General features: G+C 57.0%; 1 protein-coding gene across 11 annotated transcripts in view; it reads left to right on the plus strand.

Annotated features, from left to right (window-relative positions):
• NUDCD3 (NudC domain containing 3) overlaps positions 1 to 22815 on the plus strand; it is a 57609-nt gene extending 34794 nt beyond the window's left edge. The window contains exons 3-7 of one of the 11 annotated variants that reach the window (XM_045089607.1): positions 1011 to 1143; positions 10645 to 10709; positions 10823 to 10893; positions 12964 to 13096; positions 13593 to 13735. In XM_045089607.1, coding sequence (XP_044945542.1) covers positions 1011 to 1143; positions 10645 to 10709; positions 10823 to 10893; positions 12964 to 13096; positions 13593 to 13608 — 418 coding nt within the window. In that variant the 3' untranslated portion in view covers positions 13609 to 13735. Of the gene's footprint in view, positions 1 to 1010; positions 1144 to 10644; positions 10710 to 10822; positions 10894 to 12963; positions 13108 to 13592; positions 13737 to 19002; positions 19199 to 21287 lie in introns of those variants that run through there. The other 10 variants (XM_045089608.1, XM_045089609.1, XM_045089611.1 and 7 more) reach the window with 10 other exon arrangements.
• Positions 22816 to 24564: the final 1749 nt, after the last annotated feature.

Raw genomic sequence — 24564 nt, forward strand, 5'->3', positions numbered from 1 at the left:
CACGGGCTGGGCCGTGTTGGATGCCCAGGCTCATGTGTAAGGCATGTGAGGCATACCCACAGGAGGTAAACACGTTCTTGTTCTACAGCTTCGGCCTGAAAAAGTGTGCATCCCTGTGAACCACCACCTGGCCAAGGTGAGGGCCTGGGTGCGTGCGCTCCGAGCCTTTTCCACGTGTGCGCACGTGCACCCCCGAGACCCTCGCGATGCTGTGTCTCTTCACGGGGCTGCTGGCCGGGCTTCCTTCCAGAGGGCTGGGGATGGTGGCTGAGCTGCACTGGTCGTCGGGATGGTTGCCTCCGTGACTGGGCTTCTGTCTTTCGTTGAGGCGTTAAACTCGCCGTCGTGGGCTCATGAGTCCACACGTACTGTGAACATGCTATTTTTGCTGTGCTTAGCGCCGTTTGGTTTCACGGCAGGCTGTACTGTATTTTGTTGCACCTTGGCCAGGCCCATGTGCGCGTACACTGGGCCGGCCCGGCAGATCCAGGGGTGCGGCGGGTGGGTTTCTGGGCAGTCCGTGGCTCCGTATGTTGCCCTCGCTGTGTGCTCTTTCCCAGGAGAAAGCCGGGGCTGTGGTGGGTTAGGGTGGGAGCTGAGCAGCCGCGGGCTGAGGTGGTTGTGTTGTGCTGTGAAGAGAGGCCCTGCTGAGCAGGTGGTGCGAAAGCAGGAGCCCGGACTGGTCACTGCGGCCCTTTGGTGAGCGACGGGCCTGGTCGGGGAGCTTTGGGAAGCCCCGCAGGCGCGGCATGCTGTGGGCCGTGGCTGCGGATGCTGTCCCCAGCCCTAGGGTGCTGCCCTCAGGGGCTTCTCTGTGGTGTCTCTTGTTCCCCGCGGTTTTCTGGGAAGCCCGAGTAGGAGGGTCAGGAACTGTGCCTCTCGGGCGAAGCGTCTCGGGAGCTGGAGACGGTGTGCGGTCGGTGCCTGCGGCGCTCCCGCGGGCGGCATGCAGCTGGGGCCGCTGGCATGGGGCGGAGGCCGGGCGCATCTCACCTGTCACTCTTCCGCAGGAGGCAGGAGCAGTTCCAGAGAAACCCTGACAGCTACAACGGAGCCGTGCGCGAGAACTACACCTGGTCGCAGGACTACACCGATCTGGAGCTCAAGGTGCCCGTGCCCAAGCACGTGGTGAAGGGCAGGCAGGTAACCACGGGGCTCCTCTGGCTTCTCCGCGTGGCCTCTTTCTTTGGGCACAGGCATCGGGGGTGGCCACCCTGTCTTCCAGACGCGCCCACCAGCCCTGCCATGCTGCGTGGGTGTACCTGGTGGCGGGCAGTTCGGGGCCACTGCTGTACCGTGCGTGGGTCATTCTTTGCACGGTGTCTTCGCGGGAAGCGCTACAGAGGACGCAGGGTGGTCGTTAGGCCCGTCTCACGGGGAGAAGGTGATGTCCCAAGCAGGGACCCCTGGGCTCTGCAGTGGCATGTGGCCGCCCAGTCCTGGCTCTGCGGGGATCCCCCATGGACTGGTGGCGCTCACAGCTCAAGGTGGTCTCCCCACCTTCGCAAGCGTGAGTAGAAATGTGATCTTTCAGCAGGAGACGCGTTTACTCGTTTTAAGTAGATGGGCTTCACTTTAAAGGGAACAGCCCCACGTGGTCTGTGGAGCGGGGTGAGCAGAGAGTGTTCTCATGCCCGTCGGCTGGGGTGCATCCTTGCTGCAGGCATCACACGAGCCTGCGGCCTGTGAGGGGAGCGGCGCCTGCCATGTTCCGTAGGCAGGACAGTGAGGCCGAGGGCCCGCTCAACCTCCCGAGTTCACACTGGGAGCTTACCATGTCTGCCACTCTGGCCGGGCCCGGACACGGAGCGCGCTGGAGCGTGTCTGGGTGGCCGTGGCCTGTGTGAGGCCGTGGTTGGCGAGGGGGTGTCAGCTTCCGAAGCTCATGCTGCTTTCCTATGTGTCCGAGCAGCCCCGTTGGCTTCTTTCCAAGGGAAGGTCCCAGAGCACGTGAAGCGGAGCTCCTGCGTGAGTTGCGTGTATGTTTTCTGGAAACAACTGCCACGTGAAGTGGCACTGGCCTCTGCTGGTCTGGATATGTGTGAACCAGGCTGGGCGGTGCGCGGCCCTCCAGTTCCCCATCTCCGCGTGCCGACCCCGGACTGCCAGGCTCTACCTGGAACGGGCCCGCCTTGCGTGCGGGAGTCTGCCTCCCGCCAGTGTCTGGTGAAGGCAGCGGTTCTGCTACATGAGCTTCGTGGCTCTGTGTAGATGTGGCTGGCGGTCATGGCACTGTCCCTCGTTTCCCCCTTCAGCCCTCTTTCCACCCTGTTCGAGGAGCTCTCACCAGGGTCAGTGACCCCGATCAGGTGGACTTTGGGATCCAAAGCAAGACCTGGCAACTCTGTGTCCCCTGCACAGGATCTGGCTCTGCTGACCCTGTCCCCTCTGGTGCTGGTAGGTCACGCCAGCTGGTGCAGGTGGCCTTCCTGGGGGAGCACTTTGCCTGGCATTTTCTGAGGGTTTATGGGGGCAGGTGTTGATTCAGGGCTCATTTTTTGGTGGGGTTGCTTAGTGCACAGGTGAAGGAACTATGAAATGTGCTACTGACTTCGCTGACTTCCTGTCTCCTGACCGATCCATGAGCCTCTGGAGCTTCTCCAAAAGAACTTTTGTCAGACCTGGCCCAAAACTAGTGATTTTTTTCTTTTTTTTTTTTTTAAGATTTTATTTATTTATCAGAGGGGGGGGGGAGAGAGCGAGCACAGGCAGACAGAATGGCAGGCAGAGGCAGAGGGAGAAGTAGGCTCCCCGCCGAGCAAGGAGCCCGATGTGGGACTCTATCCCAGGACACTGGGATCATGACCTGAGCCGAAGGCAGCTGCCTAACCAACTGAGCCACCCAGGCGTCCCCAAAACTAGTGATTTTCTGTTGGTTCTGGAGACTCAGGGGACCTGACCTCTCCCACTGTCCTTTTTGCCCAGGAGGTGAACTTGCTGGTGATGGCAGTGTGTCTTCCTGACTCTGCTCTGCCACGAGCCGTGTATCGCAGGGTTCCTGCTGCCCTTTACCACGTCGCCCAAGGGACAGGCCATTGTACCCGGGGGTCACATCCACCCTTCCTGCCATGCCGGTGGCCTGAGCTCTGGGATGATGCACCCTCACTCTCACCAAGGGCAGCCCTGGGCTTTGCTTGTTCCTGCAGGAGACATTGACAGGGCCCGTGGTGGCCCCCAGGACTCGGACGAGATGGCCACTCTGCAGCTGACGGCCGTGGGGCTCAGGTGGTGATTGTTGGCAGCTGGGTGGTCTGCACTGGCTCAGGGCCAGACCCCTTCCTGCCAATGGCACCTGGGGTGCGCCCTGGAGGCCATGGTGGACAGTGACCCAGGGAAGGTGTCGTGGGCTGGCCGCGCTCCTGGTGCTGATGGTGGCACACGGAGGGGCCGCATCCGTGCGATGCCTGCTGCCAGCCTGTCTGGTGGCCCCCTGTCTGACGTGCGGGAAACTGCCTCCTTCAGGGCCGTCCTGTCAGGTCAGCGTTGCGTCTGGTCTTCTTAGCTGGGATGCGGCTGACACGCTGGGGTCAGACATGCCACTCAGCAATTCGATCCCGGTCTGCGGCCAGTCTGGCGGACGCCTGTCGCCTTGCACGGGTGCGGAGTCTCTCCTGTGACCAGAACGCTCGGGATCTCGTCTCTGAGTTACTCCCATGTGGCAGCCTGCTCCTAAAACTCTGTGGTCTCTCATTGTTTCAGTGATCTGAGCTTTTTTTTTTTTTTTTTTTTAAAGATTTTATTTATTTATTTGACAGAGATCACAAGTGGGCAGAGAGGCAGGCAGAGAGAGAGACAGGGAGAGAGGAGGAAGCAGGCTCCCTGCAGAGCAGAGTCCGATGTGGGGCTCGATCCCAGCACCCTGGAATCATGACCTGAGCTGAAGGCAGAGGCTTCACCCACTGAGCCACCCAGGTGCCCCTGATCTGGGCGCTTTTGCCTTGACTCACTTTAAACTTGGGAATACGTTTGTGTGTCTTGGCTTTTGCTGGTCTCAGGGTTTTTCCCTCTGAGTCGCGGCATTCTTCCAGACTGGCTGCCTTCCCGCTCTCCCCTGAGGTGCCTGTCACAGCTACCTGGGAGCAGTGTTTATTTTTGGGTTTTTTCTGTGGCACCTGTCAGATGTCATTGTGACAGCAGCTGTCGTCGCGGCCTTTTGGGGACGAAGTCACACTGGTGGGTGGGGGCAGCAGGGGGCAGACCATGTGCTCAGGAAGGGCCCCTGCGCCCGTCCCCGCAGCTGCAGAGCATCGCCTCTCCGGGCTGGGTTCTGGGGCAGCGGCGGACAGGAGAGAGCATGTGCGGGAGGCGTCCCGCAGCCTGTCGGCTGGCGACCCGGGGAAGAGCTCACAGTGAAACTGGTCTCGTGTGGGAGAGAGATGCGGTCAACTCTGCTGAGGAAAATGACATCCCTGTCCTCAGTGCAGAGCGGGGAGAAGGAGCTGCGTGGTCACCACAGGAGTCACTGTGTCGCCCGTGTCAGCTGGGGCCCGGTGGGACCCTGGTCTGGCACCGAGTCCTAGCATTGCAGTGCCAGGATGCTGGAGCCCAGAGACTGGGGTTCTAAACCTGTCTGGCTGGTGCCAAGACCGCAGACCGTCTGGTAGAACAGTGGCAGAGTGGGGACCGGGACCCTGCCTGTCTACCTGCGGCCTTTCGGGGGACAGTGTCATGGCGTTGCTACAGAGTCCTGGCTGAGTAGCCGAATGACAGGCAGCTCCTGTCCTCCTCAGCGCGCTGCTTCCTGCTGCGGTGGGGCTGGTCTTCGCCAGCGGGCGACGTCCTGCCGGCTGGGGTGCTCACAGCTGTGCCTCACGCCGTTTGTGTCTTCGCAGGAACCTTCCAGAATAGCGCTCAGGCTTCTGGCATGTCTTGGATGGCACTGCTTTTCCCCTGAGCTCGGGGCAGCAGGTGGGGTTTGTCTGGAAGCTCCAAACCCCAGTTCCCATCCTGGAGGGTGTCGGGAGAGCCGGCCTTGGGCGCAGAGGCTCCGGGCTCCCTTCTGCTGTGTGTGGCACCTGGCGCCCAGGACGTTCATCTCTGCAGAGCGCCGGCACGGGTGGCCGAGCGTGTCTCCCCTGCACCCACCCTCTTATCCTCTCCCAGTGCCTGCCCAGACCCCAGCATCACGTGTGAGCTGCCGGGACGTTCTGGCAAATGACATGCATGCGACCAAGTAGGAGCGTCTGCTGTCACACACTCCCCGCCCCCAGCACGATCACGTTTCTGCCCCCCGTTCCCAGTGCGGGCCATGCTGGGCGGCTCCGGGCTCTGGCACCGGCTGCCACGTCCCCATGCTTGAAGCAGGCCTGCTCAGGCTGCCAGAACCCCGCGGGTGCCCTGAGCCCACAGCCCCTCGCACCCAGGCTCCCATCTGCCTCTGTCCCTTCTGGCAGCAAGCTGGGCACAGACCGAGTCCCCTGGTGATTGGCACTGAGGCTGTTTCCTCCGTCCGCCGTTATAGGCAACAACACGACGAATGCCCTGTAATTTTATTTGGGGGGCTCCTGTGTCTATCAGTTTGTTAAGTGTCTGACTCTTGGTTTCAGCTCAGCTTGTGATCTCAGAGTCGTGGGGTCGAGCCCTGGTCGGGCTCAGCACCCAGCGGGGTCTGCCTGAGATTCTTCCTCCCTCTTTCTCTGCCCCCTTCCCCCCAACTCACACATGCACACTTTCTTGCATTCTTTCTCTAAAACAAATCTTTATTTGTATTTCTATTTTTTTTTAAGATTTTATTTATTTATTTATTTGAGACAGTGCAAGTGGAGTGAGGGAAAGAGGGGGAGAAGCAGACTCCGTGCTGAGCAGGGAGCCTGATGCAAGACTCGATCCCGGGATTCTAGGATCATGACCTGAGCTGAAGGCAGACGCTTCTCTGACTGAGCCACCCATCACCCCATAAATAAATCTTCTTTTAAAAAAATAGGTCTGTTCAAGTCCTTTGACTTTTTTTTTTTTTTTTAAGATTTTACTTATTTATTTGACAGACAGATCACAAGTAGGCAGAGAGGCAGGTAGAGAGAGAGGAGGAAGCAGGCTCCCTGCTGAGCAGACAGCCCGATGTGGGCCTCGATCCCAGGACCCCGGGATCATGACCTGGGCCAAAGGCAGAGGCTTTAACCCACTGAGCCACCCAGGTGCCCCAAGTCCTTTGACTTTTTAAGAAATTGGATTGTCTTTTTGTTGAATTTTAAGAGTTCTTTTTAAGTATAAATACTGTACTGTTGTTAGATAATTTACAAGTATTTTCTCCGTCTCCATGAGTTGTGTTTTTACTTCTTTTTAAAGGATTTTATTTATTTATTTATTTATTTACTTATTTACTCACTTACTTAGAGAGAGGGAGAGCATGCCCAAGTGGGGGGCAGAGGGAGAAGCAGGCTCCCCACTGAGCAGGGAGCCCAACATGGGGCTCGATCCCAGGACCCCAGGATCACTGACCTGAGCCAAAGGTGGACGCTTCACTGACTGGGCCCCCCAGGTGCTCCTCTTTTTACTTTCTTAAGAGATGGTGGGGTTTTTTTTGTTGTTGTTGTTTTTAAAAGATTTTATTTATTTATTTGACAGACAGAGATCACAAGTAGGAGAGATGCAGGCAGAGAGAGAGAGAAGAGGAAGCAGGCTCCCTGCCAAAGCAGAGAGCCCGATGCGGGACTCGTTCCCAGGACCCTGGGATCATGACGTGAGCTGAAAGCGGAGGCTTTAACCCACTGAGCCACCCAGGCGTCCCAGAGATGGTGTTTTTTGAAGCACAAGAGAATCTTTAGTTTTGATAGGGTCTATAATGTATTTATTCATTTATTTTTGGTTGCTCGTGCTTATCTAAGAAACCATTGGCTAATCCAAGGACATGGATGTTTACATTTTTGTTTTCTTCTAAGAGTTTTATAGTTTTAGCTCTTACATACAGATTTTTGATTAATTTTGAGTTCAGTTTTAGACAGGGTTTGACGGAATTGTCTAACCTCATTCTTTGCATGTCAGTATCCATTTGTCACCGATGCATGTATTAGAAAGGATAGTCTTGCCCTCACTGAGTTGTCTTGCCACCCTTGTTTAGAATCAACTGACTGCGAATCTGTAGGGTTATTACTGAATTTTAAATTCTATTCCGTTGATCTGTACGTCTGCCTTTATGCCGGTGCCACACTGTTTTGATGATTGTTTCTTTGTAGTAAGTTTTGAAATTTTTGTTCTTTTTTCCCCCTCGTTTCTTTTATGTTAAATAACAGTTTTCTAGTGTAGTATTTTATTTATTTTTATTATTACTTTTTAAGATTTTTAAGATTTTTTTTCTTTTTTTTAGAGTGAGAGAGAGAGCATGCCAGGGAGGGGCAGAGGGAGAGAGAGCATCTCCAGCAGATTCCCCTGTGAGTGTGGAGCCCAAGTGGGGCTCAATCCCAGGACACTGAGGTCATGCTTTGAACTGAAATCAAGAGTTAGGCCCCCCCCTTTTTTTTTTTTTTTAGGAGATTTTATTTATTTGACAGAGATCACAAGTAGGCAGAGAGGCAGGCGGAGAGAGAGGGAAGCAGGCTCCCCGCTGAACAGGGAGCCTAATGCAGGACCCCGGGGCCATGACTTGAGCCTAAGGCAGAGGCTCTAACCCACTGAGCTACCCAGGTCCCAACCGGTTGAGGCACCCAGGCACCCTGGATAGTATTTTAATTCTCTCATCTTTTTTTTTTTAAACTATATTTTTTGGTTATTGTCTTAATATTTTCTCTGGGATTACAATCTGTTTCATGTTTCAAATCAATACGATTTAATTTTAATGTGTACCCGGAATTGGCTTTTATATGATAACTTATGTTCTCTGTTCCTGGGGTACAGTTGTTTTAAATTAAATAGGAGAGAATGAGTTAACACAAGGTATACTTACCCTGTCTTTTATATTTATCTTCACCAGCACACTCTAGTTCTTCATATGGATTCAAGTTACTATCTAGCGTCCTTTCATTTCAGTCTGAAGAACTTTCTCTAGTTTCTTGCAGGGGTTATGTAAGAAAAGATAGGCTTGTTAGGGATGAATTCTCTCAGGGTTTTGTTGTTGTTGTTGTTTGTTTGTTTTTTAAATCTGCAGTACTCAATTTTTCCTTCATCTTTGAAGGATAGTGTTGCCTGATACAGAATTCTTTGCTGACGTGCCTTCCTGTCATCCTTTGACTGCTCCGCCTGCTGCTTTCTAGCCTGCATGGCTCACTCCTTCCTTTTTTTTTTTTTTCATTCTTTTTTTTTTCTCTCTCTTTCTTTCAAGATTTTATTTATGTATTTGAGAGAGAAAAAGGGAGAACATGAGAGGGGAGCAGGGGTGCACAGAGGAAGAGGGGGCAGTCGCCCCGCTGGGTAGGGAGCCCCACATGGGGTCATGACCTGAGCCAAAGGCGGATGCTTCACCAGCTGAGCCACCCAGGCGCCCTGGCCCGTGTGCTTTCTCAGGCCAGATCCGCTGTTACCCTAACAGGGCCCTCCTGTGTGAGAAGTTGCTTTTCATCCTACTTCAAAGATTCTTTCCTTGTCTTTAGCTTTTTTGACAGTTTGATTTTGATCATCTAGGTATTGATCTCTTTGAATTTATCCTGCTTGGCATTCATTGAGCTTCATGAATGTGTGTTTTCAGTCATTTTTTTCATATATTCTTTCTACCCTTTCACTTTCCTTTCTGTGGCTCTGTTGTGTGCATTGTGCCTAGTGTGTCCCTCAGGTCTCTGAGGCTCTGTTCATTTTTTCTGTTCCTCAGATGGAGTAATCTCATTTGTCTGAACTTCTGATTTCCCGATTTCTTTCTTCTGACTGCTGTGATTTACTTTTGAGACCCTCATGTAGAACTTCTGCTTCACAGTTTTTTTACCCAGTTGCTTTTAAATTCCAGAATTTATATTTGGTTTTTCTAAAAAAAAGTAGTATCTCTTGCTTTATTGATATTCTTCATGAGATGCTATTCTCTTACTTTCTTTTAGTTATTTACACATGGTTTTCTTTAGTTTCTTGAGTATATTTACAATAGCTGATTTATAGACTTTCTACTAAGTCCAGAGCTAGACTTCCTTGGGGACAGATTTTATTGTTTGCTTTTGTTTCATGTGTATGGGCTATCTTTTCTTATTTTAGTGACTCTTGTCATTTTTTGTTGAAAATTAGCATTTTAAATAACAACGTGGCAACTCTGGAACTCAGATTCTCCCTTTTCCTCATGGTTTGTTGCTGTTGGTACTTGATGTGATTGTTCTTGGTTTCTTTGATGACTGTTCTGAACTAATTTTCCAATGTCCGTATTCTTTATTGTGTGTGGTCAGTGAAGTCTCTACTTGGTGAACTTAGTGATCAGCAAATGATTGGACAGACTTTGTTTAAACACCTAGAACCAGTGAATTTCTCTCCTAAGGGACTCCACGTACATATTAGGGCCTGCCTTTAACACTTAGCCTGGCAGTTGAAAATTTTGCCTTAGCCTCCACTTGCGTATGCTGAGTCTCAAAGTTGGCCAGTGGTGAGAGGTTAGGACCTCACCGAAGGGCTTTTTCTAAGCCTACACATGGTCTGCACATTCATGTGTCCCATGTTTTCAAAATCTCCATGGACCTGATATTCCACAACTTTTCTTTTTATTTGCCTCAGCTGTTATTCACTATTTCAGTCAGCTTTGAAGTTAAAATACTTACCTCTAATTGTTTTCAACAAATACTTCATGGGGAAAAAGGCTTTTCTGAGTCCATTTAAAAATAGCCTAACAAGTGGGGTCTTCTAGGGAACCATCCCACAGCTCAAGTCATCAGTTCTTTGGGAATGAAGCTTTGAAGGAGCTCTAGGTTTTTTGTGCTCTCTCTTATGGCTGCCAGGCTGTACTGGGAATGTGGATTACCAAGGGGCTAGAGAGTGAGAATGGATCTAGGGGTAAGTTAAAATGTCATAAAGCTTGTTTTTCATGAATAAATGCTCTCTAGGTTCCTGCAAACCTTTGGTTAGTTTCCAAAGTTCAGAAAAAGTACATATTGACAGTTTTTGCCAATGTTCTTGTTGCTTTTTTGAAAGAGAGCTTTTTTGAAGGTGTTACTCTACTATTTTCATTTTTGGATCAGGAATTTCTTGGGTAGCTTTTTGTTTTCCTGGTGTTTCTTGCTTTCTTTTTTAACTTGTAAAAAATAGTATCCTTTCGTCTTAATGTCCAAATCATCCAGACTCACTAGTATAGTGTATTTGTCTAGAATCGCTTGTCCTGAAGTCCTGTCACCTCTGATTCCAGTCTGGACCAGTTGTGTTTCAGTTCTGCTGTATCGCTCCCATCCTGGAGCTTCCATTCACTGTACTTCTAGATTAAATTCAGTGTTTTGGATCCCTTTTGGATCTTCCTTTCACACCCAGTTTTATTAAGATATAATTGACCTATAACACTGTATTAGCTTTGGGGTATAACATAAGGCTTTGATATCTGTATTGCAGAATGGTCCCCACGGTAGGATTTGTTACACTTGTCACTGTACGGAGAGTTTTGTGTGTGTGCGATGAGAGTGTCAGAGTCTTCTTTCTTAGCAGCTTCTGCATGCATGGTACCATGTTGTGAGCTGCTGTCACCATGCTGTGCAGGAGGTCTAGGCCCCCACTGACCTTCTTAATGGGCGTTTGTGCCTTTGGCCTTTTTCTCCCCAGGTCTTCCTCTGGTTTGGTTTTTTCCCTCATTTTGTTGGGCTTTTGCCTCAAGGAACTTTTTCAAGGTACGTTATAAGTAAGGGATTCTTGAATGTCTTAAATTGTTATTTTAAACTTCCCCATATTTCATGGTTTGGGTGTGAATGCAAATCTAACTTCAAAAATATTCTCCCCTTAGCAGATTGAAGGCATTGCCTGCCTGTCGTCCTGTGTCCGGTGTTTCTAGAGATCTCTCCTGTTCAGGTTCTTGTGAGTAAATTTTTATCCCTGGTCTTTGGAATTTTTAGGGCCGTAGTTCGGATTCTTGGTGCTCTGAGCGCATCGTGTTTTGGTCCTTCTGCACAGCTCTTGGTGCGCTTTTGTCCGAAGGCACGTTTTCCTCCACTCGGGAGCATTGTCTTGCTGGATGGTTTCCTGCCACCCTCCCCACCCTCTCTGCCCGGATTGGTCCTTGTCTCTATCTTCATGTTTTTTGACTTTGTTTTCCAGTCTTTTTTATTTTTTGAGATTCTGTTTTAGCCTCTGTGTATTTAATTCTAAGTGGTGTGTGTATGTGATTGTTCTAGTTTCATATTTCATTTTAGTTCCATAGTCACACCTCTCACACCTCCCTGCTCCCTGAGGATGTATACTGGAAATAGTTTAGAATTTCCTTTTTTCCTTTTCATCCTGTAGTCTTTTTTTTTTTTTTTAAGTCTTTGTTTTATAATGTTGCTGGTTTAAGGGTGCCTTTCTTTCTTTCTTTCTTTCTTTTTTTTTTTTTTTAAATAAAGAGAGAGCACAAGTAGGCAGAGAGGCAGGTAGAGAGGCAGGTTGAGAGAGGGGGGAAGCAGGCTCCCTGCTAAGCAGAGAGCCCAATGTGGGGCTCGATCCCAGGGCCCTGAGATCATGACCTGAGCTGAAGGCAGAGGCTTAACCCACCCAGCCACCCAGGTGCCCCAAGAATGCCTTTCTTAATTCCCTGGTAGTTTTTTGTTTTTTTTTTTTTAATTAAAAAATATATCTTCTCCATTCTTTTGAGTATTGATGGTTTCTCCATTATGTATCTGAGGTCTGCTACTCTACGGCTGCTGAGAGTAGAGTAGAGCTGAGGGGTCGACTGGCTAGCCTTACTTACAGCACATGGGGCCGACTGCCTGCACAGTCCCCTCAGACTGCTGGTCGGTGTCTCTGGAGCACAGCCCCCATTGGTCTGTACCACAGTGGGGTCCTGTCCCTTCTAACGGGGCTGCGATAGCTGTCCCAGGGCTGATCCTGAGAGGCTCTGCTCCCGTCCTCCCTACCTGCTGACTGCCAGCCGGAAGCCCCTTGCAGCTGAGGCTCTCAGATGCAGACCAGCAGACCCTTCGCCCGGCCCTGCTCTTTTCCTTGTCTTCTCATTTCCTCTTCCTCCTTCCTCCCTTGCATTGTCTGGGGGCGGTTTTCTCTTTGTGCCTTGTTCCTGTCTTTTCTGTGGGTCACAGAGGCTGGGACACACACGATCACCCTTCCCAGCGTGACATCTCAAACTGGAAGCGTCTCCTGTCTGGGTTCCCTTTGGTGCTCTGGCTCATCCCCTGTTGTGCAAGCCTTGCAGTGTGAGAAGCTTGCCCAAATTTGGAAATTACCGTGTTATGTAAAGTTGGCTGGGAGGATTTTATTAAAGTGAGCTTGCTCCTGGGGCGCTTCCACTGCACATCGAAGTTCATGGTCAGGGACACCGTCCGGGAGTGTGCCAGGCTGCTGTTGAGTTGGCCATGGGATGCCAAGTAAGCCAGTTGGGCCCATGTCTTTGCAGAGCCAGCCAAGTGAACGGGACACCTGCAGAGGTGGGGTGAGGGGGCAGTTGTGCCCACAGGACACCCCTGCCCCGGGTTTGGGCACAGTGTGGGCCGTGGGTCACTCCACTCCATAGGAGCTCTTTCGTCCCTGCCCGCTCAGTTCAGGAGGCGCTCCTGCTGTCTTGCCAGAGAGCCGCCTGAGGGTGCCGACTCCAGAGCCTCAGCCCTCCGTGGCCCGTCTTCCACGGGAAGGCATTTGCAATGCAGTTAGGCTGCGGGAGCTAAGCTCAGGTCCTCTAGAACTTGGAGAGTTTCTGTTCAGTGCCGTACGAGCTTTCAGTGAGCACTTACCAAGCCATGTGGGAGGGTCGTCTCCAAACAAAAGCAGATGGAGGCCCCCTGCCATAGGCCTGAGTTCTCCCTTCCAGTGTCTGTTCGGGTAATGCACGCATTTTGCAGACGCTGTCATGAAAAGATTCCGCAGTACAGACGCACATTTTAGAGTTTACAAAGAATTGAAACGGTGTAGCGACGAGTTCTGCGTTCTTTCCTCTTCCAGTTACTGACCTGACGGACCTCCAGGTGTTCACGAGCTTTGGACGCTGCCAGCCAGGGTCCCAGCAGGGCCCAGTGTGGTTGTGGAGACAGATGACGGGGAAGAGGGGAGAGACTGTCCAGGACAAGTGTCCCCAGTGAGAGGATGGTGAACTGAGAGGCTGGGTTTTTCAAGAACAGGGGTGGAGGGCACCGTGGCTCACGGCTGGAGACCGGGCAGGCATGTGGGGGTTTGGCTCTCCTGGGCATCCTCCGGGGCTGTCCTGCTGACAAGGCCTGACAGCAAGATGGGGGTAGGAGGCACCCCCACACCTGCACCAGCCATGCTTGCTTTCCGCCATGGGCATTGGTCTCCCCTTTGGAGAAGGGATTTCCTTGGAAAACAGCAGTTTTCCATGCATTGTCATTGCGCATATTGAAACAGAACTTCCATTAACATTCTCTTGAAGGAGTTGGCGGTGTGCAGGCTGCTCCCGTGCTGCTGGGTGGGTGGGACGCTCTTTGTCCAGAATGCCCGTGGGCCCCCAGGACGGCCTTGCCTCCTGCTCCTCTGTGGTCTGCAGCCAGGTTCTGCTTGGGAATGTGCCGGGCGCCACTGTCCCAGCAGAGTGACTCCCTTCTGCTCGGTTCCAGGTCTCGGTGGCCCTGAGCAGCAGCTCTATCCGGGTGGCTGTGCTGGAGGAGGATGGGGAGCACGTCCTCATGGAAGGGAAGTTCACGCACAAGGTCAACACTGAGAGCTCCCTGTGGAGCTTGGAGCCTGGCAAGTGCGTCCTGGTGAGTGCGGGTGTCAGTGCTGGAGCTCAGGGAGGGGGTAGGGGCCGCACCACTGCGAGGCCTGGATTCTTGCTGTCCGGGGCACAGCTCGGGGGCGCCCTTGCTGGCCTCGGCCCTGTGGGGCCCCAGCAGGTGATTCTCTGGAGTGGAGCCGATGTTAAGGTGAAGTGCCTGGTCCTCCATCCTTGCCCCCCATGGTGGCCACACGTGGTGACCACAGCGGAGCTCCTGCGGGGTCACCCCCAGAGTGTGGCTGTGCCTGCGTGGGATGCCCCCTCAGTCCCAGAGGCTTCCGCTCGCCTGCGACCTGGTTACATCTGAGGCAGAACCAAATGAGTGAAAAATTGGAAGGCAGATCGAATTTCACGGACGTCCTCCTGGAGAGTGCGGAGCCGGCAGGTTCACACAGCTCATTTGACGGGGGTGCTCAGCAGCCTGCGTCCTTGGGGCTGGAGAAGCCAAGCAGAGAGCTCTAGTGTTCCCGTTCCAGGCATCTTTGGTGGCCTCGTGCCCCTCCTTAGAGCCTCACATGCAGTCTGCTGAGAGGGTTTAGTTCGTCAGGGACAGACCAGGTCAGGTCCATGACAGAACCTCAGGGTTTCACACAGACCCACTCCTCACATGCGCTGGAAGCAGGGAAGGGAAGTTTCAGTTTCACGTTCACGGGCCGGGCGCCCGTGGGGAAGGGTCTGCCGTGCAGGGGTGCTGGGGAGTGCTCACGGGGCCCTCTGAGTGATGAGGACACCAGGTCATGGGCACAGGCCAAGTCCACCTGCTCTTGTTCTCAACCTTGATTTGTGCCCAGCCCTGCCCTCTGGGCCCCTGCTCCTCTCTGGGGGAGTGGGACAGTTGTCGTCCTGGGGCTCTGCCCCTCTCGCCATCACGCCACGCCTCCGTGTCCCCCGGTACACCTGAACTGTTCCCATGTTCCGGCCCTGTGGCCAGTCGTATCTCTGGGCCCTCCCGGCTGCACAGTGCTTGCACAGGCCTGGCCTGCCTTGTGCTTCACGGGGCTATGGGAGGTAAAGTCAGGGTCTCCTCAGCACCGCACCCCAGCCTCCCAGCAGCCGAAGGCTCAACCCATCCTAGTGGAGCTACGAGAGCTGAGATCCAGGGTGCTGTTGCCCGCGGACAGGGCGGAGTGGCTCCCGGGCAGTGCCCCTGAGGGAGGCCCAGGGGCACCTGGTCGCTGTGCGCCCATGAGGAGCACGTCCAGGAAGCCAGCAGCACGCGGTCTGCCGTGACACCACTGCCAGGATGTGTGAAGCAGCAGCCCTGCACACGTGGGCTGGCTGCACGCTCGCTGGTGCTTGAGGCTCCTGGCCGCTGCCCTGGTGGCCGTCAGGGTCGCCGCCCACGTACTGTCTGTTACTGCTGTGGGATCCCTGAGCTCATCTGGTCCAGCCTTCGGCTGGTAGAGATGACTTGTGACTTCGTCACGGCCGTGTTGCCATTTTCTGCGTTCTGCGTGCAAGCGCCTGGACACAGCTATGGCTTGTGGCAGACGGTGAGCTCCTTGTCACCCCGCTGCCACTTCTGAGCACATTTGGGGCCTGTTTAACTTCCCAGAAGCTCGTCTCCCAGACTGGGACACGGATGCACCACAGGGTTGTGACTCGCCCGAGGCGGAGCCCGACCCCTGCCCCAGAGCCCACCTGCTTCCTCCCCCTCTCTGCCTCCGGCTGTGGCTGCAGGGTGCCCTGGAGGGGGTGGGGGGAGCCCCTGTGCGGCCGAGGGAGGCCTTCCTCCCGTCTGCCTGCATGGTGTCCTGCTGCCACTGGCCTTCCTAGTTTGCAAGTTCAGCCAGGTGGAGCTGGCCGCGGGCAGAGGCCACTTGGCCCTGCTCATGAATGTGACTTCTGGGAATGTTCCCCGCTGACTGTGTGGGAGCCCTCGGGTGCACGGGCGCTGGACGGGTTCCTTCCTGCAGGCCCTGGAGCAGCCTGACTGTCAGCAGCTGGCACTGCGTGTGCAAGGGCCTCACCACTTGCCCGTGCTCCCCCCGAGCTTGCCTGTCATCACAGCCCTGGCAGAGCGGGTATGTTCTGCCCGTGGGAGGTGGGGCTTCTCCCTGCCTCCCCTCCCGACCATGGGCCATATTCTGGGCTTTGTGGCTCATTTGTTGGTGGCGTTTGGGGTCGCATATCTGAGATGATACCACAGCTGAGCAAGCACGTTGCTCTGACGCGTGAAGACCCTCACTGCTTTTGCTGCCAGGAGCATGTGCCACGTCCCTGGGGCCTTGGGGGCAGGCGGTGGAGCTGCCACACCTGCTGCAAATCTCAGCTCCGCTTGGCACTGCCTGGCTTTGGTAGTCCCGTCAGCCGCATGGGAGCTCTGTTTCTGACCGTTAGGATGAGGTTGAGAGCCTTGGTTGGTCCGTCCGCTGACATCTCTAGGTTGCTGACGGTTCAGGGCCAGGCCCTGTGATGGGCACCAGATCTGCTGAGGAACATGTCAAGGGCCAAGGGCTGTAGCGGGCCGCAGCGAGCTCCAGTGTCCTTGCCAGAGCCTGGAATCTGCGAATGGGACCTTACGAGAGAACAGGAGGGAGGCTGGGGACAGAGGAGGGCGTGCAGGAAGACTGGCATGAAGACAGGCAGACGCTGGGGAGATGCAGCCGCCCCCTGTCCCTGGAGACCTCGGGAGGGAGCCCAGCTCGGCAACACCTCGTTGTTGGACTTCCGCCCTCTGGACTCAGAGAATACAGGGCCCCAAGGGGCAAAACTGCCTTGAGGGCCACATGGACCACGAAGGGTGACCCAGAGTCTGTGGCCCCCGTGCCTCTGACCTCCTAGTGGGCGAGGCCCTCGTCCCCGAGTGGATGTGCATCAGACACGCCTGGCAGGCTTCCCAGCAGGCAGGGGTGGCAGCTAAAACCGGATGACAGCTCTTGCCTCCCTCCCTCCCACACTCAGGAATGTTAAACGAGGCTCCTTGCCTCTCAGGCAGGCTCCTTTCTCGGCTCGGAGACGTGGAGTCAGTGCCTCCCCCGTGCCATGCTGTCCCAGAGGCGCCCCGGCGCCCTGTCCTTGTTTCCCCCCAGGTGGTGCCGGTGGCCCCCTCTGCTAGGGCGGGTCCCTGCCCGGCTTAGCACTCGCCGAGCGTGTGTCTTCCGTGGACCCCGAGTGTGTGCGTGCAGGCTGTGCCCCCACATTCTCAGATGACTTAGGTCGACCCCTCAAGATCGGTTCTCGGCAGCGGAGCTACAGGCTCACCGTAGTCTTTGGCCATGTGCCAGCAGATGTGCTCCTGCACCCGTGTGTGGGGCCACCAGTTCCTGCGCAACTCTAACTTACCATGGCTGGGCTGCCCACACACCTTCCTCTGTCCCGCTCGGTCTCCTGGTGAGAAGTGCTGTCCTGTTGCTTGTCTCCTCGGCGGCCAGCAAGGTCACAGAGCGTGCATCATTCATTCCGGCTATGGGCTTGGGGACCCCTGCGTTTTGGCGAGCGCTGGAAGCCTGGAAACCCGTCCACCTAAAGGCCTTTGGTGCTCGGGATGGTCAACACCGTGGCGCTTCCCGATCAGCTGTTCAGGAAAACACTGGGAAACGGGCACGCGGAAGGATGGCGGCATCTTCAGGCACGGAACCATGAACCAGCACCACAGCAGCGCGCCCCTTCCTGCCTGCGACTGTGGCCGCTGGGTGGCGCGGACAGACCGTGGGGATAACCCGCTGAGTGCAAGCAGCTGGGGGCAGGGCACCTGGTGTGCGCGGTGGGGGAGGGGAGCATGATGACACGGTGGCGCAGGGCTCCTTTCAGGGTGAGGACAGTGTTCTGAAGCAGACAGCGGCGGTGTTTGCTGTGCACCGAGCGCTCAGCGCACTGAATTGCTTGTGTTGGAACCATCCGCTGGTTTCATCTTGAAATGTGTTTTTAAAGGTCATGCTGGGCTTCTCTTGGGTTCTGTTGGGTTTACGAAGGGCCCGTGCAGGTAGCAGGGCCCAGGAGCTCCTTGTTTGCAGAGTCGGACTGTCCTGCAACGTGGTTATCCATCCATGTGGAAGGGCCAGCAGCGGGGCTCCTGGCAGTGCGGGGCTGACCCCTGCCGTGGCCTTGGGAGGTGGGGCTGATGGCCACAGAGCAGCTCTGCCCTTAGCCCTGCACGGTCAGGCGTGTGAGGTGCTAACTCCGGGGTGTGTGCAGTGCCCTCTACAGAGGTGATGACAGGGGGCCTTCAGGTGGGAAGAGCCTGAGGGTCTCTGTCCCCCAGAGGGAGAGCGGCCTGGAAGCGCCTCGGAGTGCCGTCCAGGAACAGCAGGAACAATGAGGCCTCTCCCCCGGAAGGTTCTCGTGCATTGGAACCCAGATCTGTATTCGGTGGAGGGGGGCTGCATTCTCGACTCTGGGGTCTCAGAGGTCTGGGTCAGGTTACTGAGGAGCAGAGTCCAGGAGAAACGGCTAATCGGAGCATCTGCGAATCCAGTCTACCCCAGACACCGGCCGTGGTGTTGGCAGGGAGCAGTCCCTCGTCTCCGAGCCCACGGCTTCATCCTCCTGTCTTCACGCCCCACCCCCGCTGGGGTACTCAGCACGGGAGAGGCTTATTCCATCCTCGGACATTGACACCCTGCTGTTACCCGGACACCCTCTCGTTGTGTGGCCTGCCCTGCCTCTGTGCCTGCACCCCGAGTCCTTCTGCAGGACTGGGATGGAGCCCTGCTTTGGTGGCCAGGGCCGACGTTCGGGGGGGCTGGGCTCAGGCACATGGTGTTCTCACAGCCATCCCTGATAGGGGCCAGTTCCGGGCCTGTGGTATCACAGTTGTCCTCTGGCCAAGAACCCTCCTCTCCTTGGGGTGCTGCTCTGAGTGACAGCTAACCCGGCGCAGGCCAGTCTTACCTGCCCTACCTCCCAGCCTTCAGGGTGTGATTGGGGGTTTCGTGCTTTTGGAGACTACGTGGACAGTGGGCCGCCTGCCAGCCCATTCTTGGCCCCTGAGGAGCTCCGCTACCAGCCCACAGGGAAGCATGCTGTCTGGGTCCTGTCTGTGCGCTACCCTGGCTTTGGGGTTGTGCTGGAAGCAGGAGAGGTTCTTGGGGGTGTCGTGGGTGAGCCAGAAGGACAAGGGAAAAGGATGTGGATGGAGGCCCCTGTCCCTGGCGGTGTAGGGAGGCTGGGGTAGGGGCCAGGCTGGGGTCCCGGCCGCAGAGCAGGTGTGGGGCACTCACACCCACGGGTCCTCCGCCTCTGGGAGAATCCAGGGTGGCGGGCGACGAGAGCCTCCCCCACACGGAGCGCTGTGTGCCCGCATGTCCCAGGTGAGCTTGAGCAAGGTGGGCGAGTACTGGTGGAGCGCTGTCCTGGAGGGCGAGGAGCACATCGACATCGACAAGATCAACAAGGAGCGCTCCATGGCCACGGTGGACGAGGAGGAGCACGCCGTACTGGACAGGCTCACCTTCGACTACCACCAAAAGCTGCAGGGCAAGCCGCAGAGCCATGAGCTGGTGAGGGGTGTGTGGCTGGGGGCGCTGGGGGCCGCTGGGCGGGGTCGGGGGGGTATGCCGCGGGGTCCTTGCGGGGGCTGTGGGGCGGGGCGCCGTTTCCACTGTGCTCCAGAACCTGAGGGGGCAGGGCTGGGACGCGCAGCTGGGCCACACAGATGTGGGACCGTGCACGCGAGGCCGGCTGTCTGGGGTCGGGGTGTGGGGGTGCCCAGATAGCCCCTCCCTGAGCCCCAGGAGGACCCTCTGCAGAGTTGTGGGGAGCCAGGCCCAGCCTTGCTGCAGGGCCCACGGGATGAAAGAAAGCATCCTTCCGAGTCCCCTTGCAACGTCGGAGGAGGGGCAGGAGGGGTCCGCGTGGGCAGAGGTCGTCCATACCACGCATAGGCAGAGGTCCACAGCGCATAGCATGTGCCGGGGGCGGGAATGCAGGTAGGCTGGGCGCGCTTGTTCTTCCTTGTGTGGCCGCTGAGGTGAGGAAGGGTCGCTTCCCTCCGGCTTGTGTGCGCTTCTCAGCGTGATGGGCAGTGGCAAGGGCCCGTGTTGCGGGGGCAGAGTTCCTCGTTTGTTCCACCTGTGTGGACACAGCCCCCATGCCACTCAGGATTGAGGCGTCCTCACTGTTCCTCCCGGTGTTGCTCCTGCCGCCCTTTCCTCAGGGCCCCCATGCAGCCTCGTTCCCGCGGCGGTCACTCAGGGAGTGCAATTGCACGCCGGTCGGGCAGGGCTGGCTGGGTCATGGACTCCAGCTCCCCTGAGAGGAGCAGGTGCTGGTGCCAGCTCGTGTCCAAGGTGGCCGGGTGGCTCGGGCACCAGGGCTGCGGCCCCAATCCCGCAGTCCTCCTCAGGACTGCTGCCTCAGTCCTCCTGCCTCAGTCCTCCTGCCCCGAGTCTCCGAACCTTCCCCTGGTCAGGCTCCCTGACCACCTGGGCCTACAGGGCTGGAGGGGCCGAGGTGGCCTGTGTCTCCCACTGTCGCAGCCAAGCTCGCAGGTGGGGGCCTTGCCCTTGTGGGCATTGGTAACTGCCTTGGGCCGTTATGGGACTGCTGCCTGTGGCCACCAGAAGAAAGCCGTGTGAGTTCGGGGCCATGGAGGGGCCCCGAGCACCGCCGCCTGCAAGTGGCTGGGCTCCCAGGCCCACATACACCTGCGTGGGAGCAGGAGGCTCTCACCGACGGGCCCAGGGACAGACACCCAATAGGGACGTATCTGAAGAAGAGCTTTAGCGGTGCTGCCATCTCACAGGTCTCTGTGCCTCGAGTCGGAAGGGGGCCCCACGAGGACTTGACGTGTGCCAGGGGCGGCGTGTGGCTCTGGGGCACGTGCATGTCGGGCACTCCGAGCCCACATGGGGGAGCCGGGGGCTGCTGTGCCCCTCGGCCCGGTGACCCACTCTCGAATGGCTGGCACCAGCACTGCTGTCCAGGACTCCTCTGGGCTCAGCAGCGATTTTGGGAGGGTGTGTTCACACGTGGACCGTCCTCGCACGTGGCTGTGAGGGATGCATCATGTGGGGAGTGGGTTCGGACCACGAGCATGAAGGCAGGAGCACTGTGCCAGGAGCTGGTGGTGAGGGAGCCAGATCTGGGGAAGCATATGGCCATGGACGTTTGAACTAGAGGGAAGCAGGTCCCCGGGAGAAGTAGGAAATTTGGGGGCAGGGGGTCAGCAGGACTGGCTGGTGGCTCCCGAGGAGACAGGGCCTGGGGGTGCAGTGGGGGGGTAGCGGGAGTTGGACGACCCTGGGTGGCCCCAGTACACAGTCCTCACCAGTGGTCAGGGCTCACCTGGGGCTCCTGTCCAGAGAGTGGCTGGTGGGGAAGGGGCTTGGAAGGGGCAGCAGGAGCTGGAGAGGAGGGGTGGTTGGGCCTGTGAGGGGCTGAGGTGCTTTCTAGGCCCTCGGTGTGGTTATGCACCCCAGGTTGGCAGAGATCCGTTAACCTTGGGACTTGTCGGCCATGCTCATGGCTGCACCACTGAGCTTAATGCCGAAGGAGAGGGGGCATGGGCAGGAGGGACGGCAGATCCTTGTGTAGAGAATGGGAACGAGTCCTGTTCTGGGCCGTGCGTTAACCTCTGTCTGTTTTCTGTTTGTAGAAAGTCCATGAGATGCTGAAGAAGGGCTGGGATGCTGAAGGCTCCCCCTTCCGAGGCCAGCGATTCGACCCGGCCATGTTCAACATCTCCCCGGGGGCCGTGCAGTTCTAGTGCCCAGAGGAAAGGGAGCGCGCCCCGGGCTCCCTCCTGCCAGGGACTTGCTGGCGGGTTTGCCCTCGCCGTCGTTCCTTTCCAGGGTGGACCCGCGGTGCCGGGCGCTGCATCTCTGGACTGTTGGGAGCAGCACGGGGCGAGCGGGACGCCGGCCACCCGCTCTCCTCTGGCTGCTGTGCGCACGCTCTGCTTGCTTTCCTCGTGCTGGGGGCTGGGCGTGGGTGCCAGGCCAGCTGCTGACCTGCGGGGGGTGGGGGGGCGCCCTGTCCGTGACCTCTTCCTGCACCTGTGCGCGTGTGGTGTCGCTTGGCGTTTGTATGCGTCCGCTGCCTGCTCAGCCCCGTTGCAGAGCAGCAGAAGGTGGGTCCTGGTCGCTGCTTCTGAACTTGGGGACACAGCCCCGAGTGGCCACAGGCACAGCAGGAACTGTTCTCCATGTCTTCTCGTGGGACCCGGTTGTTGTCAGAGAGCCAACTGGGTGTCCTCGGGAGAGCAGAGTGCGGCGCCCCTTCTCCTGTGTCTGCTGTGCCCCTGCTCCGCCAGCCGGGACCGCGGTGTGTTGGGCCATTGGCCAGTGCGTCTCCCGGGGCCTCCCCTCGTGGCTCTGTCCTTCCGGCTGACAGGGACTCCTTTCTGGGTGATGGTCCTTTTGGGAACAGCCCCCATCACCCGAGTAGGTGGGAACTGGCTCGTCAGTCCTGTGGGGGCAGGTATGTGGCTCCCGGAGGCCAGAAATGGGTGGGGATACCTGAATGCCTCCTTCCCAATATCCCTGGGAAGCCTCGGGTGGCTCTGGTGCCGTTAAGGGAAGTGCAGATACCAGGTCGCTAGGGGGGAGCATTTTCGGGGATGCGGAGCCCTGTCTCCTGTAGTTGGCTCTGCGGCCAGTCATGGAGCTGCTGAGACTCGTCCTCGGGGCCTCTGGAATGTGCACGCCTGTCCCACGTCACCGGCGCCTTGTGTTAGAACTGTTCTGGGTGGTCTCGGGCCTTGGACCACGCCGTGAGGGTCTTCTGGCATGACGAGGTGCGGCATGCGCCTGCACCCCAGCTACTTGGGAGTTGGGGAGCCGTGGACTCTGTGGTCCCTTGTCTTCCCCTGTCTGACATTATAGTCAGTGTTGGTTTCTGCCCATCCTGCCTGTTGTGACAGTGGCTCCCCGGCGTCTGGGAGTGGTGGGCCGGGCTGAGGTGCTGGTCCATGTGGCGGAGGGTGGGCTGTCCTCACGGGTGTCCTCTGACCCTTGCTGCCGGCCTGGGCCCTGGAGCCGGTGCAGCCTGCGTGTTTTCTCTCTCCAGACACGGCCACCGCCAATCGGCCACTGAGCTCCGTCAGCCGAGGTCCGCGGAGAGCAGGGTGCCCGCCTGCGAAGTCCCTCTCCAGTGTCGGTTTGCAATAAATCTGTGTTTAAGCACGGTGGTGTCTGTGTGTGTCATTGGCTGCCGAGACTTCTGTGTGTGTGTGTGCATGTGGATGTTTCCGGAACTCCAGCTGTGAGGTCCCTGGCTCCATACAAACCAGACCCCAGAGTGGGGCATTTCTGTGTCTTTTGAATATCACTTGTCTCTGACGTGTGATTTTCAGGAGATCAGAGGTTTTGCTCTAGAAAAAAGGATTGCGGCTGCAGAGCTCACAGGGGTTTCCAGCAGGTCCTGAAAACCCAAGGTGAGCACAGGGTCCCGAAGCCTCCACCAGAGGACCCCTCCTCCTGCGCCCTGTGGAACAGCGCTGGCCCCACTGTGCTGGGCGCTCTCATCCTGCCTGCACCCTGGCGGGCTCCATGGGATCGTGTCACCCCTGTCCCTGGGGACTGTGCTCAGTGGGCAGGACCTGGTGGTGCTTCTTGAATGAATGGAGGGAGGATGCATGGTTCATTAGCATGCAGATGTCCAGGACTAGGCATAACCCATCGGGGACGAGTGGCCCCATCTTTGAACAGTTTGCTCCCAAGTGTGTAGGAGGGTGAACAGTACGTGTTCCCTGTGGAAATACATCTGGGAAGTGACAACCGCTGTGCCAAGGTGCCCACATGTGTGCCTGGGACTGACTGCCTAGGGACAGACCCGAGGCCACCAACCTGGGTCTGCTGCACGGGCAGGCTGGCGCTTACATGGACGTGGCTGGGCGCTCGTCCCAGCTTCTGGAACCATCTGCCCCCACCCCACTGTCTGCTCAAGCCTGGTGGTCTTCTTGCTCCGACTCTTTGCACCTGGCCTGCCGTCAGATGTCAGCTTGCTGCGGGGCCTCAGAGCTGCCCAGGCCTTGGCCACCGAGTGCCAAGCTGGGTGCCGCCTCATGTCCTCTCCTGCTGCGGACTGCAACAGCCCTTGCCCCCAGCATGCTTGGAGGGGTTGGGCTGGGCTGCTGCTGCCTGCCTGGACGGTGTTGGGCAGGACCAGTTCATGGACACTAGCCAGTGTGGGACAGAGTCATGCTCCAGCTGCGGACAGGAGCCCCGGCAGCCTGGTGTGCTTGTCCAGGGTAGGTGCTGTCCTGCTGGGCTGGCCCGAGACTGCTTTCCCTGGAGGAGGAAACCAAGCCAGGCCTCTGACTTTCTCCTGCTGCTTCCCACGCTTTCTTGCCAGAGGCGAATGGACCTTTGGGGACATTCTATTCCAAATGCTGTATCATGGCCACAGAGAAGTGATGCCCTGAGGCTCTAGTTGGACCCACTCCTGCCCCACACCCTGTGGTGCCTGCTGGCTCCTTGCTCCTCGCTCCTTGCTCCAGCCCCACGGCACTCCCCTGCTTCTGCCGTCCGTGCAGCACAGGCCTGGCACTGAAGGACGCTCTGCAGGTGGGGGGTAAGCCCCCCGCGTCATTTGCCAAGTGAACCAATGGCTCAGGCGCCCCTCCCCAAGGAGGGGTCCCAGTGTGGCTATGGAGATTGAAAAGCTGGAGGCTTCTCCCGCAGGGCAGGGGGTTTGAGAAGCTGCCCAGGTGGTAACCTTCCAGGGGTTGGGGCCAGGACGGTCCTGTGGCCTGGGGAATGTCTCCTGGTGGGCCGCAGCAGGGGACTAAGGAGCTGTCCAGTGAGTGCCAGGCCCAAGGAATGCTGGGCTTCACTGGCACCTGTGCATGAGGCAGGGCCTTGCGGATCACCTGTCAGCCTCCAGTGCTGAGCGGTCCACAGAGGGGCCGCTGGAGGCAGAGGCATGGAAGA

The sequence above is a fragment of the Mustela putorius genome, unplaced genomic scaffold (assembly GCF_011764305.1).
Source record: "Mustela putorius furo isolate JIRA1106 unplaced genomic scaffold, ASM1176430v1.1 tig00003845_pilon_pilon_pilon, whole genome shotgun sequence".
Classification (NCBI taxonomy): Eukaryota; Metazoa; Chordata; class Mammalia; order Carnivora; family Mustelidae; genus Mustela; species Mustela putorius.